Source organism: Solea solea, chromosome 1 (genome assembly GCF_958295425.1).
Source record: "Solea solea chromosome 1, fSolSol10.1, whole genome shotgun sequence".
NCBI lineage: Eukaryota > Metazoa > Chordata > Actinopteri > Pleuronectiformes > Soleidae > Solea > Solea solea.
The window spans coordinates 18,578,179-18,595,972 of record NC_081134.1 but is presented as its reverse complement, the minus strand read 5'-3'; the positions used below and the strand labels follow the sequence as shown (position 1 = coordinate 18,595,972).

The 17,794-nt window shown below is 39.7% G+C and overlaps 1 protein-coding gene across 3 annotated transcripts in view; it reads right to left on the bottom strand.

The window, feature by feature from the left end:
• Nucleotides 1–412: 412 nt before the first annotated feature.
• The window catches only part of col15a1b (collagen, type XV, alpha 1b), a 43,468-nt gene continuing 26,086 nt past the window's right edge, over nt 413–17,794 (bottom strand). For 2 of the 3 annotated variants that reach the window (XM_058624022.1, XM_058624002.1), the window contains 31 exons: nt 17,677–17,739; nt 17,456–17,605; nt 14,564–14,617; nt 13,784–13,819; nt 13,543–13,680; nt 13,335–13,394; nt 13,199–13,234; nt 13,068–13,100; nt 12,904–12,966; nt 12,778–12,813; nt 12,587–12,670; nt 11,982–12,047; nt 11,139–11,174; nt 10,660–10,722; nt 10,484–10,573; nt 10,353–10,388; nt 10,186–10,239; nt 9,880–9,936; nt 9,704–9,763; nt 8,812–8,856; nt 6,456–6,540; nt 5,899–5,924; nt 5,282–5,380; nt 5,044–5,188; nt 4,893–4,957; nt 4,644–4,775; nt 4,112–4,210; nt 3,473–3,547; nt 2,748–2,945; nt 2,542–2,657; nt 413–1,850 (listed from right to left, as the gene is read on the bottom strand). In XM_058624022.1, the coding sequence (XP_058480005.1) occupies nt 1,628–1,850; nt 2,542–2,657; nt 2,748–2,945; nt 3,473–3,547; nt 4,112–4,210; nt 4,644–4,775; nt 4,893–4,957; nt 5,044–5,188; nt 5,282–5,380; nt 5,899–5,924; nt 6,456–6,540; nt 8,812–8,856; nt 9,704–9,763; nt 9,880–9,936; nt 10,186–10,239; nt 10,353–10,388; nt 10,484–10,573; nt 10,660–10,722; nt 11,139–11,174; nt 11,982–12,047; nt 12,587–12,670; nt 12,778–12,813; nt 12,904–12,966; nt 13,068–13,100; nt 13,199–13,234; nt 13,335–13,394; nt 13,543–13,680; nt 13,784–13,819; nt 14,564–14,617; nt 17,456–17,605; nt 17,677–17,739 (2,523 nt within the window). In that variant the 3' untranslated portion in view covers nt 413–1,627. The remainder of the gene's footprint in view (nt 1,851–2,541; nt 2,658–2,747; nt 2,946–3,472; nt 3,548–4,111; nt 4,211–4,643; nt 4,776–4,892; nt 4,958–5,043; nt 5,189–5,281; nt 5,381–5,898; nt 5,925–6,455; nt 6,541–8,811; nt 8,857–9,703; nt 9,764–9,879; nt 9,937–10,185; nt 10,240–10,352; nt 10,389–10,483; nt 10,574–10,659; nt 10,723–11,138; nt 11,175–11,981; nt 12,048–12,586; nt 12,671–12,777; nt 12,814–12,903; nt 12,967–13,067; nt 13,101–13,198; nt 13,235–13,334; nt 13,395–13,542; nt 13,681–13,783; nt 13,820–14,563; nt 14,618–17,455; nt 17,606–17,676; nt 17,740–17,794) is intronic. The other variant, XM_058624011.1, reaches the window with a different exon arrangement.

The following is a 17,794-nucleotide window of genomic DNA, read 5'->3' as shown; positions in this document are numbered from 1 at the left end:
TCCAAAATGTGACCAAAAAGTCATTCATGTCGTCCAAAAATTGACAAAAATGTAATAGGTTAGTATGTTGTCCAAAATTTGACATAAAGTCATAGATAAGTATGTCGTCCAAAATTTGACATAAAGTCATAGATAAGTATGTCGACCAAGTCTGCCATCGCTATTGAACCATGTCACTGATGGGATGGGAGTCATAATTATGAGATGTTAATTCATAATTATGAGAAAATAAGTCTTACTTTTGAGATACTAAGTCATAATAAGGTACTTAGTTATAATAATGAGATTTTAAGTCATAATTATATACTAAGTCATTATTGTGAGATGTTAAGTCATAATAAGGTACTTAGTCATAACTCATGTCAATTAATTCCACATTCACACGTGAAACAAACGACGACAAAGACAACACTTTAAAAAAAACCACAGAACCAGACGTGTACTTTTATTTGAGCGTGAACACTGGTCAGTACAAATGTGTCTCTTTACTTTCGAAGCTCAATAAAAAAAAAGAAACAAACAAAAAAGTCCAGACAACAACTGAACTGAATGTGAACAGAGACGTACGCGGTGAGAAGAAAAACAAAAAACTCTACGTCTACGAGTAGAAAAAAAAAAACCTGACAACACAATTATATATATTTATATATATACATGTTCCAACATCATTAAAGTCTAAGACAGAAAAAGTGAATGGACTAGATTTTCACACTTTGACCTGCTACAGGATAAATTAATGAAATTCACACGCTGATTTCAACGCTAATGCTAACGCTAAAGTACATTACAAGCAGCGGGGTTAAAGTTCACATCCTCCTGACGAGGTTCGTTCCAACAGGGGGCGCCAGACAGTGATCAAGGTTGAGTCAAGCCTTCAATTTTTCCTCAAAGAAAGCAATCGTTGATTCGTTTAAATTTTCTTTGCCAAACATTTTACGTTTTTCGGACGTTTTTTTCCATTTGAAAAGTCAAAAAAATATCGGACGTATTTTTTAAAGTTTCAGTCTGAGGAAGAAATTATTGGATGTTTGGGGAGATTTTTTAAAATGACACAATTTGTTCAAAATTTAAGAAAGGATTGGTGACTTTTAGGAGATTTTTTTTCGGGTCTGTTTGTACAAGATTATTTTCTTTCGTCGAATATGGCTGAATTTGATACTCTTGGATATATATATATTATTATATTTTAAGATTAACATTTCAAACCATATTGGAAAAATAAAAGGTGAAAATGAGACATTAAAAAACATTTGTGGAGTTTAGAGACAAAAAAAAAATTAAATACATAATTTCCAACGCAAAATAAAGATAGAAATTTAGAGATTTTCAAAATTAAAAATCTGCTCAGACAGATTAACTTCCATTTATCCGTATTGTTCATAGATTTAAAAAAAAAGGAAACAAGAATTTAGTGGCAAAACAGTTTTTGGGGGAATTTTGTTTTTGTCTGTACTTTCAGTGAAACAGTGACAAATGATCATGTATGTATGTATGTATGTATGTATGTGCCTACATGTGTTTCCCATTCACATTCCCTACGTTCCTCATGTGTTCACGTGTGTGTGTGTGTGTGTTTCCTCATGTGTTCACGTGTGTGTGTGTGTGTGTGTTTGCCATGTGTGTGTGGTCACGGCCTCCGTGGGTGTGTGCTGCCCACATACGTGTTCTCTATACACAGGACGATGTAGTGGTTGGAGCAGGAGCGAGCGTGTTGACCCAGCAGTCGTCCCGTGTGCAGCAGCGCCGCCTGACCCGTCACCGCCATGTCGGACGTCCTCCACGCCTCGCAGTAGTTTGTGGTCAGTCTGATCCCGACCGAGCTGGAGCCGTGCCACATCAACTTCTCTGGCCTGAGGAACAAACACCAGACACATGAGTGAGTGAGTGAGTGAGTGAGCAAGTGAGAGAGTGTATGTGAGTGAGTGAGTGAGTGACTGACTGAATGACAGAGAGTGAATGACTAATTGAGTGTCAGTGAGTGAGTGAGACAGTGAGTGATTGAGTGAGAGGGTGAGTGAGTGAGCAAGTGAGTGAGTGAGTGAGTGACTGACTGAGAGAGAGAGGGAATGACTAAGTGAGTGTCAGTGAGTGAGTGAGACAGTGAATGATTGAGTGAGAGGGTGAGTGAGTGAGCAAGTGAGAGAGTGTATGTGAGTGAGTGAGTGACTGACTAGAGAGTGAATGACTAAGTGAGTGTCAGTGAGTGAGACAGTGAGTAAGTGAGCAAGTGAGAGAGTGTATGTGAGTGAGTGAGTGAGTGAGTGCGTGCTTGAGTGAGTGAGTGAGTGAGTGAGTGAGTGAGTGACTGAGAGAGTGAATGACTAAGTGAGTGTGAGTGAGTGAGCGTGAGAGGGCAAGTGAGTGAGTGGGTGAGTGTGTGTGAGCGAGTGAGTGAGTGACTGACTGAGTGAGAGAGTGAATGTGTAAGTGAGAGAGTCACAGACAGAAAGAAGGTAAAATCACACTCACACACAGACACACACAATTACACATTCACTCACTCACTCACACACTCACTCCCTCACTCACACACACACTCACCAGGCTGAATCAGTCATAACGTTGCGTCCGTCAAAGGAATAAATTGGTGTGGACGGATTAAATGAGCCTCCATTTCCTGAGAAGATGGAGGTCCAACTACTGAACAACACGTCACCCTGAGGATAAGAGAGGAAACATTTAAAGTTGACAAACTGTTGTAACATCACTAATCTAAAAAATCCTGTCAATCTAAACTGTGTTCTGACCTTGAGATTAACCACAGGCATGGCTGTGCGGTCCACCTTCCTCACTATAGTTGCCAGGTCCTGCAGGTGTGAGGACAGGAAGGCCCTGTAGGTGGCAGTCAGTCCCATGGAGCGAGCCTGCTGGTAGCACTGGAAGTCCACGCCGCGGATTCCGCGCATGTCCCCTTTCAGTGGAGCGTTCAACGCCACCAGGTGGAGCTAAAACAGAGGTAGAGAGAGGACACTTGGACTAAAACCAACAATGCACCACTGTCTTCATGTTCACAATAGATCTGGGATTGGAAACATCTGGAACTTTGAGGATGGGACAGAGGAGATGAGAGGATGAGAGGATGAGAAGGAGCTTGAACTGTGGAGGGCAGCATTGCACCTGTCAGTTTTTAGTCTGCTGGAAATTATTATTATTAGAAGAAAAACAAAAACAAGAACAGGCCAACAAAGAAATGAGAATATACTGAATAACCACCAGAGGGCGAATCCACTAAGCTGCAATTAGTTTGGATGGATAGTCTATGGGAAAATGAGCTTCCTCTACAGGAGTTAACGACCTCAATCACTAGTTCCAGATATTCCTCATCGCAAATGACATCAATTTTGTATATTATGTGCCCACTTAGAGGAAAATAGATGATAAAGTATGGGACAGGTGAGCGGACACCAGTGTGGTATCATGTAGTGGAAGTCTGATTTCAGGTGACATCATGATGCTGGCCAAAATCCCTCACCCCAGAAACGTCGTTGAAGGTCTGTGGTAGAACATTAAAGCTGGGCTGATATCCTCGGTTGTTCTCCTGCAGCTCCTGTTCAAAGAGATTCAAAGAAGATAAATGTGAGCGTGTCTGGTTCCTATTTTTTCTTTCTTTCCTGTCTGATAAATTATGATTATGACACGGTGTGTTATATACAGGAGTGTATGGGCTGAATGGACCTGACACAACAAACCAATATGGACCAACACACACTCTTTTTTGTCATATCACTTGTCGTTTTATTAGGTACACAGGCCAACTAATAAAGTGGCAGTGTTGAAAACAAGTGGTTATAGAGATAGCTGTGCGTGAAAACCCTAGTTTCTAAAATAATTACATCTTTCTTCTTAATTTTCAGGATCAGTTTAAAGTTACAAACAAACAAAAAAGTCCAGACAACAACAACTGAACTGAACACTCCTAAATGCATTGATTTGCTGCCTTTTGATTGGCGGATAAGATATTTACATTAACAGGGAGCAGTTGTTCCAAGTTGCCTGGAAATGTCCGGCGAGTATGTTTGCGAGTGTGTGAGAGAAATAATCTGTTTTTTATGATTAAGATTAGGGAAAGGGCTTCTATTCTGTGTGTGTGTGTGTGTGTGTGTGTGTTCACCTGGCTGTGGCTCCTGTGTGTCCTGCTCCATTCTCCAGTCCTGCTGAGAGCATGAGACGCTGCTGAGGACGAAGGTCCTGATTGAATCAGCTCTCCAAGCTGGAAGACAAACAAATAATCAGAATTTTTTTCAACCTAAATGTCAAACAATATGGATTTTTTTTTTTATTTTAGATTCCGAATCATCAGAAACCAATGCAGCCTATGGTTGACATATCATACTGTACCATTGTTTTGGTCAATACATTTGTTTTTGTGCTTTTTTCATTCTTCCACTTGATAAAACATGACAGTCAAAATTGCAGAACATTATTTCATAGCTTCATAGTTCATAAATGGTCTAATATGATTTCTTAATACTCAAGTTTTTTGATACTGGTATCGGACACAAAAAAGTGGTATTAGGACATCCCTAACAGAACCAGACACAAAAATGTGCCGTCATCTGCCTAGACAGGTTGGGGTGAAAGGAAAAATGGGGGAGACAGAAAGTGAAAGAACATGTCCTCTCTCATACACACACACTGCACACCTGGATCTTACGCCAGCCGTTCCGAGCCCTGACGTACAGCTCTCCTCCTTGCTCTGACACATAAGCCAGTGTTCCCTCTGCAGCGCGTTGACTCTCTCTGGTCAGAGCGTGGACCGTTTTGTACGTGGTCACCTGGACGCACACAACACCACAACAGCATTAGTGATATGATACTGTATGTCCTTCAGTCGAAACTATAACAGAGTTGCACAAAAGGAGGAGGAGGAGGAGGAGGAGGAGGTATCTCACCATGTTTCCATGTCCTGAAGATCCTGGTGGACCTGGAGGACCAGGAGGACCTGGAACGCTTACAGCTGAGGACATCACATCCGATTTACATGTGACTGTATCTACTACCTTTTCACAAAATAATCTAAAAATATCCCTCATGTATACTTACATGTACTGGATTCATATGAAGGTCCTGGAGGTCCAGCAGGACCTGGCTGGCCTCTAGGTCCAGGTCGTCCAAACCCAGCGGGTCCAGGTTGGCCAGGAGAACCAGCAGGACCTGAAGGACCCACGATGGACTCACCCTTTGGACCCTACAGGTAAAGAAATAGAATATTATGACTTCAGACCAAACTCCACATCAATAGGAGGATGGATTTAATAAAAAAGAAAAAAAATGAACTTACTACAAGACCAGATCTGCCGGGCAGTCCTGGAGGTCCAGGTTCACCGGCGTCACCCTTTTCTCCCTTCTCACCTTGGTTTCCCTGATCACCTTTTTCTCCCTGACAGGTTAGATTGAGAGGATTCTTTTTCTTCTACAAATCCAGGTTTATGATTTAATGTTACGTAAGAGTTTTGCTCAAGGACACACATGGCATGAGGACTTTAGGAGCTATGGATCAAACATTCACCTGAATGCAGCATTAGGTAGTTCAAGGCAACTTTCCAGGTTTATTTCCAAAGAATATCAGATTACTCATTACTCACATACATAATGTTACATGACTATTTTTGCTGACACACGCACTTGTTTTGGTCTGACATAGAATTGTTTTCAGGCTTCTTCTTCAGATTTATTAACAGCACATGTATTAAAGGTCCAGTGTAGCATTCAGTGCTTCAAAATATGTTCCAAAAACATCTACAATGCTATTTTAATTTGTGCCAAATGAAAGTGTTTTCACCTAAATGATATACACCATATTTTGTGATCTTTAAAAAGAGTAAGTCGCATATAAGAGGTTTGAGAAACACTGCTGGTATGTATATTGTATAGAATGAAGAATAAATCAATACTCACCACAATTCCATCTACGAATGCAGGAGCTAAGAAGAAAGACAACACAACCTTAATAGGACAAAATGTGCTGCCAACCAAAAAACTCATTTAATAAAATCTAAGAAAGTGTCACAATGTGAGCTCTTCATCCTCTGCACCAAATTCCATTGAAAAAAATAACGATTTTACACCTTGGGACACGGGAAATGTTGATCCACAGCTGCCTCACATCATTAAGTTCAAATATGTTATTTTGTCTTTTAAGTTTTGGAAATTCGTCTTGTGAATTTGACTCAGTGACACAAATTCATCAAAGGAGGCAACAGCTGATCTGCTGATCTGTGTTCCCGTGAGCTAAAAACGTTGATTTTCTCTATGGGATTTGGTGCAGGCCAGTGAGGGATTTTACAGTCTTTACTTTCCGGTTGTCAAAGGCAGACTGACAGTGAGATAAAGTGGTGAACATATTGTTACGATACTATAGTCAATAATCTTCACTTTACAAACCCAAACTAACTCTTTAATAGGGATAATAATAATACATATTACAGTGATTTTAATGTTTCTGTTAGTCTTACCAGGTGTCCCTTGTTCTCCAGGTAATCCAACCTCCCCTTTGTCGCCTTTGGATCCAAATGAATCTCCTCTCCTTGCCACTGACCCCTACACACACACACACACACACACACACACACACACACAAGCACACAGATTAACATGGGGCTCGGGTTGTTTGTGACAGGAGTAAACAGACATACACATGTAAACAAAGGGTTAAAACACACATGGAGACTGCTGAAAATACAGATAAAAAAAAAAACGTGTTAAATAAGCCACCAAACATTAAAACATTAATTTCATCTACAGTGGGGTTCATGTTATATTTAAACAGCAGCACACACAACCATCACCTGACTGTAGTAGGTCAAAATACAAAAAGTTAGGGCAAAGGTTTAAGCAGTAAAAATGTACACAACATCGTTGGGGTTAATAGTGATAATGTGAGTGTCAAATCTTTCCTTATGTTTTTCTAATCATCACATGGTGTGTGTGTTTCACACGTGTATTGACCAGGAAGATACTGTTGGAACTCGACTGTGACAGCTTCGGTTTATGGACATAATTATGGCAAACACGGACGCCATATTGGCAGGCATTTCACCCTCAACTAGGTTCAGCAGGGCAATAATTCAATATTCGTCCTTGAAGGTTCATTACTCTGACTGGCCAAACAAAAGTCACACACACATATTTTTCGAACCAAATTTAGTTTGATTTCGGCACAAATTTGCTGTGGTGTCATTTTAATAAACTTTTGCCAAGGTCTTGTGTTTATGACGATGCCAAGATTGTTTTAAATCTTCTCCAGCACATTGCAAAGATTCTTAATAAGGTTAGGACCTGGAATCTGTGGCGAAAATGCTGACTCATGCTCATGCTTGAACTATTCTTTCCCAATTTAAGCCTCGTAAATGCAAGATTATCCTTTAATCTGATCATTCAGAATATTTTGATCAGCGGACCTCATGTTTTTGGGCCCAAACAACTGAAGCAACCACGGATCATAACACTGCCCCCTGCAGGCTTGGTTGAACATGTGACTTCTTATTTAATGGTCAGGTAGTATGTCCTTCAACTTTCACTCAAATCCATATTTATTCTGCTTTAACACATTTTGTATAACGATAAACCCCCTTTTTGGTAATATTATCAGCTCTACATTCAATTACAATAAATAATCCAGTTTAGAGATTGCACTCCAAATGTAAAAAGGGAGATTTGAAAAAGATTTAGTCCAGAAAAAACAAAGTATCACCACAAAGAATGAGAATAAAACACAAAGTTGTAAAAACAGAAACCATATAAACCCAACACCAGGAACAAAGGGAGTTTGATTTATCTCACTTTCAATACAACTTACAGCGATTAATAAGGAGGGAGCTTTTCTTTACGATAATTAACAATTCAAAGCTTATAGCAGTCAATATTTTAGTCTGGAAAAAACAACAGCATTCCTTTTTAATCTGATTGAACTGAAAGTGATCGGGATTCGGATGTAAATACTCCTTCCTGTCAGAGGTTCATTCAGCTTTGAGCTGATGAGGAGAGAAAGTCGAACGAGGCGTCAACATTTGTCCTGGGTGATCATTTTGAGTCTTGCAGCTAATGCATCTTAAAAAAGTGATAATTCATGTCATTATCACCAAAAAAGTGATAATTTATGTTTTTGAGGTGTGGCTGTACAAGGTACTGACACACTGCCCCCTGCTGGACCTCTGCAGGGTACATATTCACCACTTTTTCTCAGTGTTACACAGACACTTCTGTCTGGAAACTGCAGTTTGTGAACCTCTCACTCTCCTGCACCAAAGTCACTGATGTTAATCTGAATGAAGGATTTCAAAACACCGAAGGTAACAAAACAACACATTTGAACTTTACTGATGGAGGCGGCAGTTTATTAACAACTCCTAAGTGCTGTGAGGCAAAAGCATGGACTTTGGTGGAGGAGAGAGAGGGATGTACAAATTTGAGTTTCCAGTCAGAAAAGACAGTCTGTCCATGAGATGAAGTGGCAAACAGTTGCTGGTTCAACCAGCAGAGGGCGCACACAGTTCAGATTGAAAAAAACAAAACATGAAATATCCATTTAATCTGCATTTGGCAGATACATAGAATCAATTTTTCTTGTAGACCTGATCACAGATTTGTGAATGAGGAGAATAACAAGCTGTTTACAAGACAAATGTTAACGCCTGATGAAATTAGACCACACCCACAAACATTCAGACCTTCCAAAGGTCCTTATGACAACAAAGAGGAGACAATTAAGAGCTGCTGCCATGCTGCGACACCCACACACCATCAGAACCACGAGTCATGGTCCCATTTCAAAGTTAAACAGACCACTCAGACGGTCTGAGTCAGACTTACTGGTCCCTGTTTGCAGTGCGGTCTGGGTCGCACCGGGAACACTGTCTTTAAGGATTCAAAGAAGAGCAGCGGTGTCAGGCGGAAGTTTAAATGAACATTAATCAAACTGACAGGAGTTTTCCTTTTCATAAAAAAATCTTTTCATACATCAAGAAAAAAAATTAAAACCAAATGTCACAGGACGCAATTAATTATTTGTTTTTCCTGACCAAATTAATTACAGTTCACAATATTATTATATTGCTTTATTTCCAAACTCTTTTTAATGTATCATAGATATGATTAATATTTTTAGTGAGCAATTTAAAGTAAAAAACAAAAATAGAAGTCCAGTAATTACAAGGAGGATGAAGGCTCTCCCTTGTGGCACTCATAAGAAATCACTAGGACTGTATGCTGGCAAGCCACTTAGCATTTACAAGTAAAAATTATCCACAATAACTCACAATAATAAGACTTTAGTGTCTTTCCATTACTGTGAGTGCATTTTTTGTGAAATAATCTTTGATATTGTCCCGTCCTTGCAACCATTTACGTGTGTTTGTTGAACACTGGTGGAAATTTTGGTAAAAAGGTGGAGCAGTACATTTGGTTTCCATATAAAATCCAGCAAAGCACCAGAAATGTGCAGGTATGTCTCCAGCAGTTACAACAGTGTCTGGAATAACCTGTGTTGCTCTCAGCAGTAGTTATAAGATTTATCCTTGTTGAAAAAAACCTGAAATATGAAAGCTTTTACTTTATCCATGTGCGACCGTATACATGACATCAGTTTGTTGTAACTTACAATATGTCATTAATACGACCTGCCACCGCAGTAATGGCAAAAAAGGTTTCTGGATTCGTCCATATACAATTGCTTTAGCATAAACAAACACAGATCAATACTCACTCCATTTAAACCAAGAATTCTTCCTGGAAGTCCTGGAGGACCTGGAGGACCCGGTGGTCCCTGAGACAGAGAGGGAAAAAGTAAAAACAGATTATTGCTTAACATGGACGAGTTTGCTGTTTGTTCTTCTTGTTTTAGAGACTTTTTTCCATGTTTTTGCCACTGCTTCCTCTTACCGGCCGACCATCAGCATCTCCTCCGTCACCCTTTCTTCCGGGCAAACCAGGTCGCCCCTAGAAGATTTAAAAAAAGAATGAAATAATTTTTGTTCTTTGTACAAATGCAGAACATAATTTGAATCACCGAGCAGACAAGGCAGCCAAATCTTTGACAAAAACTTTCACCTTTTAAGCCAATTATTCGAGGAAATTTTAATAAACTTACACCTGAGTGAATTAGTTACCTTGTGTTTGTAAAAAAAAAAACTAGCTGACAGTTGTGATATCAGTCTTGACAATTACAAATGAGTCGCAGTAACTCACCGGGCGACCAGGGAAACCATATTCTCCTTTTTGTCCAGTCGGTCCTATCGGGCCCTAAAATAAACCCAACAATTCATCACTGTGTCATACACATTAAGTTATGGTTTTTAAAAAGTGTGTTGGTGTGTTGGTAGCTATTAAAGTGGTAATTTATGTTATGTTCTCACCATCAGTCCAGTAGCTCCTGGGAACCCACGGTCCCCCTATAAAAACAACAACAAGAAGAACACAGTACAGTGAAATGTGTCACTAGCCACTGGTGTTAATAATTTAAAGTGCCAGTTCACTTATGTGTCACCTTGATGCCTTTGGGCCCATGTGGACCCCTGGGAGCAGATAATAGAGATCCATCAGCAGCAATGGTCACTCCTGACTCTCCTTTTTCTCCCTGTTGAAGCAAACGCATGAAATCTTTAATATTAGTCTGCATACACTGTACAGAACGGTTTCTGTATAACCTCACAGGCATCTCACTTTAATCCCTGGTGGCCCGTGGGCACCTGGGGAGCCGCTGTCTCCCTTTGGTCCTCTGGGACCCTGCAAAGGACAGTTGAGAGTTTAATCTAGGATAATAAAATGTGAAAACAACAATGGTATACACCTTTAAGTTACCTAAATGACCCCTCAAAGCTACAGTGGGCAGGATTTCATAATAACCTTCTGTTAATCGAGTGATCAGTGTATATTTACAGTGAATCCCTATATTTTACTGTAAAAATCAGAAAGCTATGATCCAAAGATGTTAATATTTTAGCCAAGCAACTATTTATTTATTTTTTATCCCAATTCCAGGTGAAAGCACAGTCACATACCCTGTTTAGTCCCATGATAGCAAAGACAAAATTGAAAAATAAATAAAAGGTTATATTGCTTTCAAGTAGTTGTGTGAAAACGAAAAGTTCAAGTGCAGTTGCACATGCACAAAATAAGATGATGAAGCAGAATGCTCTTACAGGAAACCCAGCTCTGCCTGGCAAACCTTCAGGTCCCTGTAATACACACACACACACACACACACACAGACATAAGCACACATACAAGCAAAAGGAGCAAAATAGGATTAATTTCTGAAACCATATGCTCACATTTAACATATCAGACAAAATGGCAGCTCATTCATTTAATTGAATCACTGAAAACATGCCAAGGAGAAAAAAACCAAAACAGATTTCAGCCACTTAACAAAAGATTAGTGCTATTATAATCTGCACCATTTTAAGTCTATGATACTTACTTAATAACATATTCAAAGTGTTATCGCAACGTTTAACAGCCTTTTTGCAACTGGAAACTGGAAGTTTTAGTCACTGTAAAACACTCACACTCCCACACCAAATTCCATAGAGAAAATAAGCGATTTTACATCACACAACTGTTTAGTTGTTGATCCACTGTTGCCTCCACAAGTGAGTTTAAAATGTACTATTTTGTGACTTCAGTGTTTGAAATCCTGTGGTCATACTCATGGGAAGTACGAACATTCAAAAAATGAGGCCGCAGTAGGCCCAGAGACTATCATGTCCTCATGAGCTAAAAGTGTTGATTTTCTCAATGAGGTTTGGAATGATGTAAACGTTTCAAAACGTGACACAAACTTCACTTTCCAGTTGGGAAATGCTTTCTCATGATGAGATAAATCAGTGAACGCATTCTTATAACAGCATACGAATAACATATACTTTTGTTTAGATGCTAAACACTTTTGTTAAGATGCTAGAATTCCTTTAACGTTGGCTGTATTTTGCTTTGGAAACTGCAGAACTAGGAAACATGTTCGTGTTTTTCTTTCTACTCACGTTGGGTCCTGGTGGTCCTCTGATCTCTGTGAGGTTGAAAATTCCATCTGTGACATTGAGGAGCAGCTGCAGACGGAACACAAGTTGCTGTTAATGTGTTTTACATGCTAGCAGCATGCTAACATAATGCTAACAGCACGTAAAACACGCTACATGCTAACAGCTTGATTAGCTTCTCCATGTAGAGAATTGAAAAGCTATGAAATAAAACATTACAGCGTACAATACAACCCGTAATCAAATGTAGAAAGTATATCCAAATATAAGATGTATTAAGATGACAGGTTAAGGGTGTTTTTCTCTTCTACTGCTGCATAAAAGAACTAAAAGTATGTTTTATTTCCAGCCAATGAGGGTTTTTTTAAGCAGCAGATCTTGATGTTCAACATGTGAGCTAATAAAACTGATTTGTTAGTAGAATAATCTAGGTAATAATGTGTTTTTTTTCCCACCGTTAAGACATTGAAATAAAAATGTACCAACATTTAAATATTTTTTTAAATTAATTAATATAAAATCAAACTTATTTATAATAGAATAAGAATAAATTCTGCTTTTTTTCTCGGTTAAGACCTGGTTTTAAGATTAGGGTAAGGAGCACATACATCCTGTAAATTGATAATAGTCCCCGGAGGTCCAGGGGGCCCTGGTGGTCCTGGGAAACTGAGTCCACCTTCACCCCGATCTCCCTACAAGACACACAACACAAAGTCATTAGTCACAGTTTATTAAAAATAATAATCAAATGATGTGAATAAATGTTTGTGTTGACATGAGTTTTAGTCACCAAACCTACCTTCAAGCCTAGACTTCCCTTTTCTCCTTTAGCACCCTGTGTGTTGTGTAAAGAGAATTAAAAAAGAATGAATGTGTGTGGTGTTAAATGAGTAATAATAAGCACATTATTTAAACTCCTCCTCACCCGAGCGCCTGGTAGTCCAGCAGGACCCTGAAGACCCTCAGGTCCTGGGTCTCCTGGTTCACCCTGAAATTAGACAAAGAATTGATTTACTATCTATACTAACAACATGGTATTTTGGGCCCACAAAATGAGAGAATCAAACATTATGATGTGGCTAAACGTACTTTAACAGAGATCCCCGGAGCTCCATCCTCACCCTGTAAACATGAGATGGAGAAAATAAAAAGAATAAACAATCACACAACAATTTCTCTAATGAGTACAGCTCATAAATATTCATAGATTGATTGATTACCTTGGGTCCTTGTAGACCAGGTAGACCAGGAGGACCCTGACGAACAGAAACATACAAAAGGGAAACATTTAATACTCTGTATATTGTTTAAATAAATAAATAAATAAATATATTATACACACACTTGTAAACTGACCTGTGGACCTCTGACTCCAGCCCCAATGAGCATGTCACTCTTTCCAGATCCTTCCATATCCTGACAACAACAACAAAAAACATGTCACACGTTAAAATTAAATGTGAGGGTTTTTTATGTTATTATTTGCTCTTGTCTTCACTGGATTAACTTTATTTGTTTCCTTCCCGGATTATTGAATGTGACTGGATTGATGAAATAGTGTCACCTCTATAAAGTATTTCGTTCCTGAAGGACCAGGGGGTCCAGGTAGTCCTGGAGGACCAGCAGGGCCTGTCCTCCCCTCAGGGCCAGTGGGCCCTTGTGGACCCTGTGATCCTGCTGTGCCATGAGACCCACATTCACCCTGCAAAGATGAAGATAAGTTCATTTTAGCAAACATCTCTCAGTTAACCACCTATCTTCATCTTTAAAGATAAATTATCTTTATCATCAGTCTGTGTTGTTACCTTAGGTCCAGGTGGTCCAGGTAAGCCTTGATCACCCTGATGATGCAAAGAAGGAAGAAAGAGTGTGAGAAACCTCATGACTTTGGTAGAGCAGTGATACAAACCAAGAAAATCCATTTCAACCATTCCTTTTTCTTCTTTTTTGGGAGCCATGGCCTATAGAACATAATCAGCATTGAACATCCGTAAATCAGCCTTCTCCTTTAAATAATTCATTGTATTTTGGCTTTAAAAAGATGGATCATCTCTGATGATGATCAAACTGCAGGTAACATTTGTCATTTTTCTGCACTGTTTAGTGCCGGTGAATGTGGACTTGTGTGTCCTGACATTTCATCTGGGTTGACCTCATCATCTCACTCAATTTCATTCAGAAACGAACAGTTGTGCCCAATTTCATGAATATCGGAGAAACCGTGTGGTCACAGGAGCCCAAAACTGGAAATGTGAGTCATGTTTTGTAAGAATCAGATGTTCCTATGAATGTTGGGTGTGTTTTAGCGTTCATTTAAAAATACGAAAAAAAATATTAAAAAGTAAATGAGTCTGGTCGTTGCTTGCATTGGATACGTGTTTGTATTGGCTTAAACTAAGATCTTAAGTGTGGAGAAACGACGGCAAGACAAATGCATTCATTTATTTTTCTACTTGTACTTTATTTTAGCAGTCTATGCTATGACATCAGCAGTTAGAGATCCGCACTATCAGGCCACGATCCTGCACTGCTCTCCACTCTCCACATTTGCTGACTGGACTTCCAGTCCATCTGAATGAACATACCTTCTCTCCGGTGGTTCCCTGTTGACCTGGAACTCCATCGTTTCCTGCAGAACCCTGAACATACAAACACAGACACATAAATCAGCAACAACCTCACAAGATGAACCGGTTTGTGATGAAGAAAAACATGGCAGCCAAAAGCAGTTCATCAGCCATCATTCAGCTCAAAGTTGGTCGGCACAGTCAATGTGAAGGAATACTCGTCATTCAGCTTCCGTAAGTGATGAGATCATCCATGCAGGCACTGTTCACATGCTTTACAACATGCTAACAATTTCACATTCATTTTCATTTTAGGCTAACTTAAAGGTACAGTGTGTGTGTTTACTATCACCTAATAAATTGGTTCTCAACTCGGAAATTAAAGTTTTGGGGATGGTGATGACCTTACCAGGTGGGACAACTAATAAAGAAATATTCAGATTTCTCGAAGCTTTCATGACTGAAGTGAGATGGCCAGTCGAATCATATCACATGGTGTCAACAACTTTGCAAGCGAGGATGTTTCTGTTTGTTTTCTCATCACTTAACAGGAAATTTGAACAGATTCAAAGTCGGCATATTCCTGAGAGCAATGTACAAGAATGTTGTTTGTTTCAGTAACAATCTAAAACCCAAGGCACACTGATTTTATAACTGTATTCAGAACTGACAAGTTAAAAAATATTGAGATGATCACATCTTACTATGGAAAAAGTGCAGTGCGTGCTGCCAGCCAGAGTAATGTTGCAGAAGTTGCACCTGGAAACATAGGGCTGCACTTCACCCTCTTGTGGCCAAAATTCATATTACAGAAACAACCCCAAAAAAAAACAAGTGTCTTAGCTCAATAACTGATGGACTTGTTTTGTGTCTCATTGTGTGTCTTTCTGTTGGTCTTCCTGCAGAAATTGTCCTAATGGGCAGGTTGTGTGAACACAAATGTTTGCAAAAGTCTCTCTGGACAATCTCCTAGAATTCTGCTGGCAGATTCCTGGTCAAACTTCCAGTGGGAGAAGCTCCTCCCCTGCTTGCTTCTGGACAATGTCCATTTTTGCAATGGTTTAAGAGCTGCTGTAGTTTTGTCTTGAACTGAAAAACATGCAGTGGTACTTGATTCCAGGATAAAATTAACCACGGTTTCAATATTCTCTGAGCCTGTCAGTGTGCCTTAGTGACGAGCAGCAAAAATACAAGAATGTACAGTACACAAAAGAGAAAATTGGTGAAAAGACAGATTTGTTGCTTTACCATGTTGGATAAAAGAAGCATGAAGCATAAAGAGTCATGGCCTTAGACAGTGGCCTCATTCAGACCTGGCTTTAACCATATCCATTCTCATGTGGACAAATTTGGTGTGTCTATATGTGTACCCACAGTTGTCAGAGAGTGAGAGTTGAAGAGAGAGAGAAGAGTAAATCAAAGCTCTGCTCACGCTGATGTAACATGAAAGTAAGGTTTTTAACCATCAGAAAACATGTGGCAATCAGTGGTAATATTGCAGGAAATAAATCAATGTTTGGGTGCTGAGAAGTGTAAAATTAAGATAAGTTAGTCCTTTATTAGTCCCACAATGGGGAAATTTTAAATATACTGTGAAACTACTGGTGGTCAAGGATGCAAGGTTGTGATGTGAGGATGCGTTCAAGATTGACTATCTGCATGCGATCCAATCACGTAAGATGGATGTTAATACCAGGTCTGGACAGGGTCAGATCAGTCCGGTCATATAAAATGACTGTGAGATGTCATGTTACACTGAAGTGTATCTTGAACTGAAAGAAAATGAAACCAATAGAGTTCTGGGCAAGACATACAGGAAGTTTAGACCCAGTCGTTTGAGTGAAAACAAGCCAGCAGTTAATACAACATGGTAAGAAATGACATACAGTCTTTAGGCTGAGCACTGTGGCAGTGAGCTTCATCATTGTTCTGACAATATGAAAGCACATATTGATGGTCTCACTGCTCCAGCCTCTGACTGTATCCCTGCCTTTCACCGTTTGCTGGTTTACAAAAAACCAGCAGCGTATACCTCGCCTGAACCCCAGGCAGACCCGAAGACACGCCAAGACTCAGAGGCAATAGTGGATTCAGAGGTGAACCCAGAGCTGAAACCAGAGCCCAGGCCTGAGCCGAGGTCAGAGGACGACCCTGAGCTCAAACCTGACTCGCCGGTTCCAGAACCACTAAACCAATCATCAATAATCTGAAACAGAGTGGAAGGGAGAGGCAAACGGAGAGGTGGCAGGAGGGGAGTCCAAGATGAAGAACGAGGAGGAGGTGGTGGGCAGAATAAAGATTGGTGAATTAGAGTGGGTGATATGTGGGTACAGTGGTAGAGGGAGGATAAAAGACAGACAAGTCATTGGTCACGGAACACACAAATACTGAAGAAACACAAACTAAAGGTCAATTTTGAGCAGAAATTATTTTGATTTTAGAAAATGATTTAACACAAGATCTGAATCACAAACAACATATGATTAAGAGTGGACTTCAAAGCCCTCTCTGCTTCACCAGGAAGCAAGTGGTATAAACTAAATTTTATAATATTTTTGTCCAAGTGTTAAACCCTTTAAAAATGGGGAAGAAGGTGTTGGTGGCTGTTTCCCAAACTTTATATTCAGTTATTTCTGTGCAAATCACACTATTATGCACTTTTATTTGCACAATTATGGCTCTGTATAGGGGTTTTAATTGTGCAACATCATTAACAGTTGAAAAAAAGTACTAAATTGCAATTTATCACAATATTTTCTTAAATCCTCTTTCAATTTCCGACCTCTAATATATCTCTGGACTGTTGCACAGCTAAATATTTAAAATTAAAATGATCTCTCTGGTCTAAATGTCTCACTTGGTCCCATATATTTAAAACACCTGTATGTATGTTCACGTGTTGTGACTTACCGGTATTCCAGGTTTTCCTTGGAGTCCGTCTTTTCCTGGGACACCATGTGGACCAGCGTGACCAGGAAGGAGGCCGTGAGGTGTGTTAGGTGACAGGTTGGGTCCAGGGGGACCGGGTGGCCCGGGAGGACCTGGTGGACCAGGAGAACCCTGGAAAAGAGCGAGAATGTTTCATTTCAAATATGAGAGTTTGTCATTCACCTCGTTGGTCTTTGTCTTACCCTGATGAGTTCAGTGTCGCTGTCAAAGTCCTCAAAGCCAGAACCAAGAGCGTCTGCTCCGTACTAAAACACACATGATCAGACAAATGTGGAGATTGTCCTTCATTTTGTTCAATTC